At 42.4% G+C, this 13,369-nt stretch overlaps 1 protein-coding gene across 7 annotated transcripts in view; it reads right to left on the bottom strand.

Moving 5' to 3' along the window:
- Nucleotides 1-4,712: 4,712 nt before the first annotated feature.
- The window catches only part of LOC143768015 (uncharacterized), a 611,009-nt gene continuing 602,352 nt past the window's right edge, over nt 4,713-13,369 (bottom strand). For all 7 annotated transcript variants that reach the window (XM_077256647.1, XM_077256649.1, XM_077256654.1 and 4 more), the window contains exon 7: nt 4,713-7,616. In XM_077256647.1, coding sequence (XP_077112762.1) covers nt 6,334-7,616 — 1,283 coding nt within the window. In that variant the 3' untranslated portion in view covers nt 4,713-6,333. The remainder of the gene's footprint in view (nt 7,617-13,369) is intronic.

A 13,369-nucleotide genomic window follows, 5' to 3' on the forward strand; every position in this document is an offset into this window, starting at 1 on the left:
GCATGGACCAGGGCTCATACCACTGAATGCCCGCTCTATCTCCCGGTGGGCAATACACTACAGACAACACAGGGTTAGGGTAAAACAGCATGCCAATACTTTATTGAACCACAATGCCCAAAAGCAAACAGAACAATTGGGATAATGGTAGATGTTATGTCCGAGCTCCCAGAGTCGCTACTCCACCTGATATGCACGCAGAGAGGAGGTAACGACAAGCGTAGGGACATATCTGAGAGCAGTCCTGTGTTCTTTCAGCCAGGTCCTATGTACCCTCAAGCTGAGATCCTGAAGAGTGACACCATCCAGAAGAAAAGATGTCTCTTTTATACCCGAGGCCTGTAAGCTATTTTTAGATTTACCCAGTGTCCTTCAGTCCCCCTCACAGCCTTTCTATATCTACCTTTGAAGTAAACAAACTGGTTATAGAATACAATACACAATTAGTATATCAGGACACACAATAAACAAAGCTAAACACACTATGTACAAGTCCCTATTACCGACTTAGGGTACTGTCACACTATACGATTTACCAACGATCACAACCTGCGATACGACCTGGCCGTGATCGTTGGTAAGTGGTTGTGTGGTCGCTGGAGAGCTGTCACACAGTCAGCTCTCCAGCGACCAACGATGCCGAGGTCCCCGGGTAACCAGGGTAAACATCGGGTTACTAAGCGCAGGGCCGCGCTTAGCAACCCGATGTTTACCTTGGTTACAAGCGTAAAAGTAAAAAAAACAAAACCGTACATACTCACATTCCGGTGTCTGTCCCCCGGCGTTCTGCTTCTCCCCACTGTGTCTGCGCCAGCCGGAAAGCACAGCGGTGACGTCACCGCTGTGCTCGCTTTCCGGCTGGCCGGCGCTCACAATGCAGAGAAGCAGAATGCCGGGGGACCGACACCGGAATGTGAGTATGTACGGTTTTGTTTTTTTTTACTTTTACGCTTGTAACCAAGGTAAACATCGGGTTACTAAGCGCGGCCCTGCGCTTAGTAACCTGATGTTTACCCTGGTTACAAGCGAACGCATCGTTGGGTCGCTGTCACACACAACGATCCAGCGATGACAGCGGGAGATCCAGCGACAAAAGAAAGTTCCAAACGATCTGCTACGACGTACGATTCTCAGCAGGGTCCCTGATCGCTGCTGCGTGTCAGACACAGTGATATCGTATGGATATCGCTGGAACGTCACGGATCGTACAGTCGTAGCGACAAAAGTGCCACTGTGTGACAGTACCCTTACACAGTATGTTAAATGGTATATCAGTTTGCAAGTCTGTCTTCTTGACCCACCAGACATAAACACTTAAATCCACAAGCCAATATAGAGAGTCAATTCTTGGTTTGCAAAAACATGGTTGTCTGGGAAATTAAGATACAATGTGGTTTCTTCACAAGCCCCCAAACATTTTTCTTACAAAATTATGAATTTTTTTTCACCCCCTAAATAAAGAAAAACACCTATATGCTTCATATATGAGAAGTCGTACTAACCTGGAGAATCATATAGTCAGGTTAGTTTTACCATATAATAAACATGGTAAATAAAAAAATAAATAAAACTATTGTGGAATTGTTCCTGGGAAACATTAGTGTAATACATGTGTTTTCCAGGGAAACTGAGGGTTTGGAGTATCTTCATTTTTTTTACTAATTGATTGGATAGAAAACTAATTTTTGAGGATGATTCGGACTATCATAAATGGATTTTTGAGTTATACAGATCAAAGGCTGAGGGCATCTGATCACTGCCTGCACCCTCCGGGGCAGTGAACAGATAACACAGGTCAACAAAAAAAAAAATTTTTTCTGGTGTCCAAAATATTTTAATGAATTTGGGGTATTTTTGGGGTGCTGATTCTGAATATGTCATCAGTTTTGCCAGATTGGCTCAAGTTTTTGAGATTTTTGGTATCTTATTTATAGCACTTGTTGGTAAATGCGACGCATCATCTCATTAATTTCTTTGGATTAGTACTTGAACTGAGCAGTTCTCAATATAGTTTTGTGTTAATTAGTGTTCTAAAAGTTTGTTCATAGCTTGATTTTTGCACTAACTTTATGTTGTTGTCTGTTTTCCAGTGAAAAGCATGAACTCATCAAGAAGAAGTTGTCTTAACGATCCAGACTCATTCTGTTACATTTGTGGTGAATACACACTGCCAAAACATAGAAGAAACATAACAGACTTCGTAAAAAAAGTGTATTTTGCCTATTTTGGGGTTATGCTTGGGGACCAAGACAAGTTTTGGGCACCACACATAGTGTGCAAAGCATGTATCGAATTATTACGAAAATGGAGCAAAGGACAAAGAAAAAGCTTCAAATTTGGTGTTCCAATGGTGTGGAGAGAGCCAAAAAATCATCATGATGACTGTTATTCCTGTGCAGTGCAAGTGCAAGGATTCAATAAGCATAAGAAACGAAAATGGGAGTAACATGGAATCTGCAAGAAGGCCTGTCCCTCATTGTGAAGATGTGCCTGTACCTGTGTTTACCATAAATAACAGTCATCATGATGATTTTTTGGCTCTCTCCACACCATTGGAACACCAAATTTGAAGCTTTTTCTTTGTCCTTTGCTCCATTTTCATAATAATTCGATACATGCTTTGCACACTATGTGTGGTGCCCAAAACTTGTCTTGGTCCCCAAGCATAACCCCAAAATAGGCAAAATACACTTTTTTTACGAAGTCTGTTATGTTTCTTCTATGTTTTGGCAGTGTGTATTCACCACAAATGTAACAGAATGAGTCTGGATCGTTAAGACAACTTCTTCTTGATGAGTTCATGCTTTTCACTGGAAAACAGACAACATAAAGTTAGTGCAAAAATCAAGCTATGAACAAACTTTTAGAACACTAATTAACACAAAACTATATTGAGAACTGCTCAGTTCAAGTACTAATCCAAAGAAATTAATGAGATGATGCGTCGCATTTACCAACAAGTGCTTTAAATAAGATACCAAAAATCTCAAAAACTTGAGCCAATCTGGCAAAACTGATGACATATTCAGAATCAGCACCCCAAAAATACCCTAAATTCGATGAAATATCTTTGGCACCAAAAATGCTGTTGACCAGTGTAATTGGTGGCAGCTCCCCACAAAGAAATCTCATAGTTCAGTCATCGAAGGTTAATTTATTCTTTTTATTAGATTTTTTGTTTTAAGTGTACCTTTTTGTTATTGAACGATTTATAACTGTTTTAAACACTATGCTGCTTTTGTCTATTAAATGGAACATTTAATAGGTTTGTTTTTTGTTGCTTAAACCACATATGATCGCGGGGTGAGAAAATAGCTTGGTTGTGTTCCTCCAGTTCCATTAACACAGTACATTTCAAACTTTGCTTACGTTTGACTCGGACTATCCCTACGATTTTTCCTCCTGTGAGCCCCAGAGATTTCATGTCCAGCACCAGAGCACTTCTGAGATCCGTTACATTTCCCCATCCAGCTTACTCTGTATGGAATGGATTAAGGCACAATTCCCAGTGCCTAGTTTGGGCTGTAGGCCCCAGATGTTACATGGATTTCAGCAGGAAATTTGATACTACCGCATGCTGCAAAAACAATATATACTTCATGTGCCTCAAGCCCACTGGAGCTTGAACCTCAACTTGACACGAATCTCCCACTTTCCCTTATCTAACTGAACCAGGAAGTGATTCCCATTTTTATTACTCCTCTGATGCTAGGCTGGTCCCAAACATTTACCTGTAATATCTTAGCCTACTCCTATATCTTACACACTATTAGGCCCACCACTGCCTATGTGCCCTAGTGTTCTTATCTGTCACTAACTAAGCCCTAAACTATGTTCTTCACTTTCTCTACCACTGAGATGAGTGTAACAGGTTTCCTTAGGCATTACCAACACAGTACTCACACAGCAACATCAGTACCTATAACATTCTATGCATTTTACATTACACCATAAAAACACAATACACCCACGTTAGTATTCACACTACAATTGGTAAACAGCAGTATCTGTCACACCCTTACAGCAGCTTAAAGGGTGACGTGGCTGTGCAGACCATCTGTGGGATGCGCTTAGCTCATTGTTGGCCCACTGCGATAGATGAGTGGACGAGTGAATGGGAAGCGGAGGCCCCATTTGTGGTCACATCCAAGGAACATGTGTTTTGATTGAATGGTGTTTGTGACAAACCCAGCTTTTTATAGGCTCAGGATGACTTGAATTGGTCTATTGAACCACTTCACCCCGAAGCCTGTTTTCACCTTCCTGACCAGGCAAAATTTTGACTGTGTGGCATCAGCTGATCCCTAATCGCCATGGCATGCAATTAGGGATCAGCTGATGCCGCACAGTCTGAAGAAGGTGGAAGGAGATGAGTGAGAGGCGAAGATATGCACTGCGCATGCCCTTGAATCCCGGGGATCTCGGCCGCACAGGCGCAGTAAGCCTGACATCAAATGAGGTCAGAAGACGGGCAGCGCTAACTACGCATGCCCAAGGGATAACCTAACAGCGCAGGCTCCGAGACAGATTCAAACAACGCTGAGGAGGTGGCGCCCGGCGCCAAGGGGACATAAATGACGGCTGTGCTGCGTCTAATTAGAGGGGAAAGACCCGCCTCCCTGGCGATTTCACGGTATGAGGGGGCACATTTTATAAGTGCTTATTTCAGTGTGTGCAGGGAGCATAACTAAAAGAGCCACCTTGTCCAAATGCAGAGTTACAAACATAGTTTTTAATCCTCTGTTTTGCAAGGCAACAAGCCACAGGACCCACACAATGGTCATTCAACAGATTAAGTAAAAATCCAGTGCTTAATTACCCTACATCACTGTCTTCGAAAAATAGCAGACAATAAGTTGTAGGAGCTGATGTAAGAGGCAAACATTAGGTATTCAAAATGATCAAAAATCAATGTTTAAGACTAATATAACAGCAGTGTATGGTTCTTGACCAACTGAAGAAGAAATAAATAAATTCAAAATTCAACATATAGACAACAGTCTATCCCTCCTGGCTTACAGAAAATAGACGTGTGGATAATCAAGATAAAATGCTGTGTCGTCACACCAGAGTTATATTTTTTTTTATAATTGGCTGCTATCATACACAGACGCTTTTTATTGCAAAAACTGAATCACCATATTTTGAGAGCTATAATTTTTCCATAGTTTTGCTGACAGTCATGTGAGGGATTGTTTATTGCAAGACGAGTTGACGCTTACTGGTATAATTTTTGGACAGATGACATTTTTTGATCGTTTTTTATTCCCATTTGTGGGAGGCAGAGTGAACAAAAAAAAGTAATTCAATTTTTTTATGCTGTTCCGCATGTAGTAAAATTGATGAGGCAGTTTTATTCTTTGGGTCAGTACATTCACAGTAATAACCCATTTATATTCTTATATGTTTTACCGCTTTCACACAATAAAAACTGTTCTATTAAAAAAAAAAGAATTGCTTTATTATGAGAGCTAACACTTATTTTCCTGCTGATGGACTCGTATGGCAGCTTGTTTTTTGCAAGACAAGATGACATTTTCAGCTGTACAATTTTTATTTAGATTTTTTTTTATTGTGTATTTTTCCACTTTTTGTTCAGCAATGTCATAAAGCATAGTTTGTTTTGCCTTTTTTGTTTGGTCAATGAGCCAAGGTGTGCCCTTTCAAATACTTGTCCCTTCCTACACAGACAATAGGAGATATTCTTTCTAGTACAGACCATTTGCTGAACCCCCTCTAAGCTGAGAATACAGGAGCTAAGGTTCCAGGATTGAGGGTATGTGCACATGTCAGGATTTCTTGCAGAAATTTTCCTGACAAAAACCGGACATTTCTGCCAGAAATCCGCATGCGTTTTTTTCGAGTTTTGACGCGTTTTTGGTGCGTTTTTTCCAAAATGCATAGAATAGCAGGAAAAATGCAGAAAATCTGCAAAATTAATGAACATGCTGCTTTTTTTACCGCGATGCGTTTTTTTCACGGAAAAAAACGCAACATGTGCACAAAACATGCAGAATGCATTCTAAATGATAGGATGCATAATGTATGCGTTTTTAATGACTTTTTATAGTGTTTTTACCGCGAAAAAACATGAAAAAAACGCAAAATAACCTGAACGTGTGCACATAGCCTGACACCTACTTCCAGCAAAAGCCCCTTTGAGCTTACAATACTGGTATATCCAGTTTCACCCTTTTGTCAACTAAATGTAACTCTACTGCCTTATTGATTTTCCTTATTATTTATTTTCTTCACACTACATGAGTTTTTAGATGATGAAGATATGATTCCCAGGAATAACATTTCCAACATTCTGAACATAAAAAATGGTTTCTACCCTGTATGAGTTCTCTGATGTGCAACAAGTTTTGAACTTGAACTATAACATTTCCCACATTCTGGACAGGAATACGGCTTCTCTCCTGTTTGAATTCTTTGATGTTTAATAAGATCTTGGCCCTGGATAAAACATTTCCCATATTCTGGACACGAATATGGCTTCTCTCCTGTGTGAATTTTCTGATGTTTAAGAAGATCTGATTTGTAGTTAAAACATTTCCCGCATTCTTGACATAAATGTGGCTTCCCCCCTCTGTGATTTCTCTGATGTACACGGAACTTTGATTTCTGGTTAAAACATTTCCCACATTCTGGACATGAATATGGCTTCTCACCTGTGTGACTTCTGTAATGTATAATCAAATTTGACTTATGGCTAAAACATTTCCCACATTCTGGACATGAATATGGCTTCTCTTTTGTGTGGATTCTTTGATGTTTAAGAAGATCTGATCTTTGGATAAAACATTTTCCACATTCTGAACATGAATACGGCTTCTCCCCTGTGTGACTTCTGTAATGTGTAAGCAAATTTGACTTACGGTTAAAACATTTCCCACATTCTGAACATGAAAGTGGCTTTTCTCCTGTGTGACTTCTGTAATGTGTAAGCAAATTTGACTTATGGTTAAAACATTTTCCACATTCTGAACATGAAAACGGCTTCTCCCCTGTGTGACTTCTGTAATGTGCAAGCAAATTTGACTTCTGGTTAAAACATTTCCCACATTCTGAACATGAAAATGGCTTTTCTCCTGTGTGACTTCGCTGATGCATAAGGAAATATGATTTCCGGTTGAAACATTTCCCACATTCTGAACATGAATATGGCTTCTCACCTGTGTGATTTCTTTGATGTCTAACAAGTGATGATTTAACCATGAAACATTTCCTACATTCTGGACATGAAAAAGGCTTCTCTCCTGTGTGACTTCTGTAATGTGTAAGCAAATTTGACTTCAGGTTAAAACATTTCCCACATTCTGAACATGAAAATTGCTTCCCTACAGTGTGACTTCTCTGATGTCTAACAAGTGTTGATTTAACCATGAAACATTTCCCACATTCTGAACAGGAAAATGGTTTCTTCTCTGTGAGAATTTTTTGATGTTCAACATCACTATTGCGGCTTTCATTTTGCTTAGCAGTCTGTGATGAATCCAAATAGGTGACTGATTGAAAAGACTCCGATGATTGATTTTTGCTCTGAAGGGCTGGAGGTATAGCTGGAATAATGGCATGCTTTTCATAGGTATCTGGTTTGACACCACAGTCATCTGCCAAGAATAAAACTGATTTTATTATTTTTCAATGTCACTGCTTTATATTTTATATAATTTCTATATACATAATTCTATACAACTCAAAGTATAATGAAACTATGACCCAAGACAGTGGTGAGTCACTGTTCTTAGCGGCAGCAGGTGTAGGTTGATGGGAGTAATAGTCCCAAAAGCCCCCACCTGCTGTCATTGTTCGGACTTGAATATAACTCTCATCATTCTCCTCTGCTCGTGCCGATCGCCGGCGGAGCAGGGGAGAATGACGAGTGTCTTTAGGACCTGCCGCCGGGGAACAGCGCTTACTGTAGCGCTTCTTCCCCTGTGCCAATGCGTGTCACACGGATGACATCAATGTGTATTCACCGTGTGCGGGACGTTTTGCGGCCTGTGCTGCTAGTAAACGGATATGTCAGCGTGTTTTGCCCACGGAAACATGGTCCGTGGAAACACACTGACATGTGCACAGACCCATCATTTGAATGGGTCTACGTGTGTCACTGTCTCCGGTACGTGTGAAAACCACACATACCGGACACACTGACGTGTGAAAGAGGCCTAACAGTGTGCAAGAGAACCCCGCACCAAAAAGGACTGAACTGTATGCTATAATTTTTGTTTTTCTATTGTGCCCAGAGGGCTGTGTTTTGTTTTAAACACCATGGTTTATCCTGTATATAATAAACCCACAGGTGTTGTCAAGTGCATGTGCTCCTGAGTCTACCTGAAGGCTTCTACCGAGCGTGGCAACCCCTCACAATATATTTATATTGAGGAAAAGCCGGCAATTCATCTGCCACGTACAGTAGAATCACAGCATGATGCAACAGAATAGAACAGATAGAATAGATTACACACAGTACATATACATAGAATAGATATAAAGATGTCAGAAACACATACCATATTTTTCGGATTATAAGATGCTCCAGATAAGACGCACCCCAAATTTTGAGGGGAAAAAAAAAAAGAAAAAAAATTGTTTTCCTAATAAAATGGTGGTGCTTCTTATAATCCATGCGTCTTATTGCTTACCGGGGGTGGTGGCTGCGGTGAAGCGGGGTCCCAGGGTCACTGCTGGAGGTGGCAAGAGTGGAGCTTTGCTGCAGGCCGCAGGCTAGGGTGAGGAGTGTTCTGATGTGTGGCACACCGCTGCGAGGGTCTGGTGCTGCTGCTGCCGTGCCCTGTGTCTGGCGGTGCTGCGGGGGGGGGTCTCTGCTGACATTTTGTGAAAGTCCAGAGGCCCCGGCAGTTCCATGGTTTCCTGTGTGGTGGACTCTGGGAAAATGGCCGCTGGGGAGGCAGCGCATGTGCAGATGGAGATCTCGGCACCACGATCTCGGGAGATGAGATCTGAGCACTGAAATCTCATCTCCCAAGATCTCGGTGCCGAGATCTCCATCTGCGTATGTGCCCCCCCGCCTCGGCCATTTTCCCGGATTCCACCGCACAGGATACAATGGCGGGGGCTCTGGCCTTTCAAAAACAAAAGTTAACAGAGCCCAAAGCAGCAGGACCGGACACAGGGCAGCGGCAGCACCGGACACACGGCAGCGGACCGATAAGGTATATACGCATTATAAGACGTACCATTTTCCCCCCAAATCTGAGCACTGAAATCTCATCTCCCAAGATATTGGTGCCGAGATCTCCATCTGCGTATGTGCCCCCAAGCCTCGGCCATTTTCCCGGAATCCACCGCACAGGATACAATGGCGGGGGCTCTGGCCTTTCAAAAACAAAAGTCAACAGAGCCCAAAGCAGCAGGACCGGACACAGGGCAGCGGCAGCACCAGACACACAGCAGCGGACCGATAAGGTATATACGCATTATAAGACGTACCATTTTCCCCCCAAATTGTGGGGGAAAAAAAGTGTGTCTTATAATCCAAAAAATATGGTATAATTCCTACAGTGTGTATGCAGCTTATTGAACATGTATTTAATTAAATTATTATTTTTCTGAAAAAATAATTACATGGGTTTAATTTTCATAACCTGCAGAGGTAAAGCAGATGGCTGTGGGCTGATATTAATAGCTTGGGAAGCTCCATGGGTATTACTCCCTTCCCAGGCTATAAACATCAGCTCTCGGTTGTATACTTAGAATTTACTGGTTATTATAATGGGGGACCCCCCCAGAAATAACTTGGGGTCGCCCTATCTATATATATAATTGTCTAAGGGTTTTTCCGTCTGTCTGTCTGTCTGTCTGTCTGTCTGTCTGTCTGTCTGTCTGTCTGTCTGTCTGTCTGTCTGTCTGTCCTGGAAATCCCGCGTCTCTGATTGGTCGAGGCCGCCAGGCCTCGACCAATCAGAGACGGGCACAGCATGGCGACGATGATGTCATAAAGGTTGCCTCGACCAATCAGTGACGGGCACAGTCTGCCGTGAATTCGCCTCGACCAATCAGCGACGGGCACAGTATCGACGTAGATGTCATAATGGTTGCCATGGCGACGATGATGTCATAAAGGTTGCCTCGACCAATCAGCGACTGGCACAGTCTGCCGTGAATTCTGGAATCATCATTGTCCATATACTACGGGGACATGCATATTCTAGAATACCCGATGCATTAGAATCGGGCCACAGTCTAGTAATTAATAACCAGCAAAGACTAGGCAGACACCTGCGGGCTGATATTAATAGTCTGGGAAGGGGCCATGTATATTGGCCCCATCCTAGACTAAAAACATCAGCTCTCAGCCACCCCAGAAAAGGCTCATCCACAGAATACAACAAATCTGGCACTTAATCTCGCTCTTTTCACTTGCCCTGGTGCAGTGGCAAGTGGGTTGATGGCACCTTTATATTGTCAGGTGACATCAAGCCCAGAGGTTAGTAATGGAGAGGTGTCTATAAGACGTCCCCATTACTAACACCATAGTCAAATTTTTTTTTATAAAACCCTTTGAATTGGTAAAAACACACTGAGAATAAAGTCCTTTAATTCAAAGAATGAAACAGGCTCCTTTAACAAACTTAAACTAAACCATACTCACGCCATCGCTCAGTCCGCTGAAGCCAATGTCCCCTATAACAGAATTAAAATAATAAACAACCAAATTCCTCACTTGTCCGCCAAGAAGAGAACAATCCATTTGTCCCACGTCACATCTAGCTCTGCTACAACCTGATTGCATTGTTGCATGATGCAACTGTACAGCATGCCATCAAGCAGAGAAACTGAGCTCTGTGTGCTTTCTCAGCTCTGTGTCTCAGTGCACTTTTCACCTCACAGACGTCAAAGCGAGCGAGAGAAAGTTCTCAGGCTCACTTTGCCAAAGGAAAGGTCCTGGGAATTCAGAGCCAATGAACTCTGTTCAAGTCACTAACGTCAGTGCGAGCACTGTTAGAACTCTTCCAACGGCGATAGTGCTGACATTAGTGAGTTGAACTGAGTTCATTGGTTGTGAACTTACAGGACCTTTCTGACGGCATTGTGAACATGAGAACTTTCACATGCTGGTGGTGACATCAGTGACGTGATGAGAGTTCACCAGGAGACACTGAGCTGAGCAAGCACGTACAGCTCAGTGTCTCTGCTGGATGGCAGCCTGCCATGTAGATGTAGCAGAGCTAGACCAGTCATGGGACAAATGGATTATCATCTTCTCGGCGGACAGGTGAGGAATATTTATTATTTTAATTCTGTTACAGGAGACATTGCCTTCAGTGGACTGGGCGATGATGTGAGTATGGTTTATTTTAGATTCATAAAAGGAGTCTGTCATTCTTTCAATTAAAGACTTTATTCTTGGTGTGTGTTTTTTTTAATTCAATTTGACAATGGGGTTAGTAATGGGGGCATCTTATTGACGCCTCTCCATTACTAATCTCGGGCTTATGTCACCTGACAATACAAAGGTGACATCAATCCCCACCATCACCCCACTTGCCACTGCACCAGGGCAAGTGAAAAGAGCGAGGCTAAGTGCCAGTATTGATGCATCTTATATATGCTCCATTTCTGGGGCGGCTGAGAACTGATGTTTTTAGTGTGGAATGGGGTCAATGTCTATGGTTCATTTGTAGGCTATTAATATCAGCCCGCAGCTGTCTGCCAAGCCTTTGCTGGTTATTAATTATAGGGGGACTTTATGTCTTTTTTTGAGGCAGCCCCCATTTTAATAACCAAGTATACAGCTGTGAACTGATATTAATAGCCTGGGAGCTCCATGTGTATTATCCACTTCCCAGGCTATAAACATCTGCTAATTCTAAATGTTACTGACATCTTTATATATATCTATCTGTCCTATCTATTCTACTTTATTGGGTCACGCTATAATTTTACTGTATGCGGCAGATGAATTGCCGGCTTTTCAAAGAACACGGGTGTGCAAAAAAAAAAAAAAAAAAAAAAAAAAAAAAAAAAAAAGGAGGGCTCTCGCATGGTCCGAGTGCCATGCGATTAATTCCTTGCACCCATTGACTTGCATTGGCGAGTCTTGTCTGACATGCAAGACAGTCGCAGCTTGCTCATAGAACAACAATGATCAGAGTGCAGTCTGATTTTTTATCGGATTGCACTAGTCCATTTTCCTCGCCAATGAGTATGAGCCCTTAATGTGACTATAATGTGATTTTTTTATTCTTAATTTTACTCTATGTAGACAGCGGGGGATGAGTATAACTCTCAACATTGTCCCCTGCTCCCACTGATCGCAGGCAGAGCAGAGGACAATGATGTGAGCTGTCTTCAACACCCAACACTGGGGATCAGCGCAAACAGTACCGCCGATTCCCAGGCACCGGTACGTGTGATACTGATGCGGCACATGGTTGCCACACATATGAAACACAGACACATATCTCCGAGTCAGACAAAATTGTTGGCACTGACAAAATTTGCTTTCGGCCATGACTATCTATAATGTAGCATTGGATGAGTCTTTCTGTCCGAAGCCGGTATAGACTCCTCCTGCGCAGTGTGGCCAGAGTCAGAAGGATGCATCCAGCGTTAATAGAGGTGACAGGGAGGATGACAAGGAGTGTAGCATCGGAGATTGTGGTATGCGTAAGCGCTGACCGAATACGTGGGGACTTACTACGAGCTCTGGCGAGGCTAGAAGAGTGTTGGGCTGGAGTCAGCGACTGCACATGGCGCGTTCTCCTGCGCTATTTTATTAAAGACAAATTCACATACAATGTCTTAAAAAAAATGGCGCCGATAGCATGGTAGGAGCATGCGCCGACTCCGGCGCCATTTTATTTAAATATTAAAGCAGATAACGTGTAGCAGGGGGCACGGGTGAAAGGTTTATTGTTTTTGTTTGTATGTATGTATAGAACAACAGCAGCGCATGCAGGATGGGGGAACATATATTGGGATGGGGGAGCATATACCAGGACTAATTATTGAACCAGTTCTACGCCCGAATTGAGAGCAGTTTTATTGGTACATTTTTGTGCTATGTTAACCCCTTCAAGACCTTGCCCTTTTTCGTTTTTGTGTTTCTGATTTTCACTCCCCTTCTTCCCAGAGGCATACCTTTTTTATTTTTCTGTCAATTTGGCCATGTGAGGGCTTGTTTCTTTGTAGGACAAGTTGCACTTTTGAACGACACCATTGGTTTTACCATATCGTGTACTCAAAAATGGGAAAAAAAAATCCAAGTGCGGTGAAATTGCAATAAAGTGCAATTCCACAACGGCTTTTTGGATTTTTTTCTTACCATGTTCACCAAATGCTAAAACAGGATTTTTGGTTGCTTACCGTAAAATCTGTTTCTCGGAGCCTTCAT

Source organism: Ranitomeya variabilis, chromosome 4, assembly GCF_051348905.1.
Source record: "Ranitomeya variabilis isolate aRanVar5 chromosome 4, aRanVar5.hap1, whole genome shotgun sequence".
Taxonomy (NCBI): Eukaryota; Metazoa; Chordata; class Amphibia; order Anura; family Dendrobatidae; genus Ranitomeya; species Ranitomeya variabilis.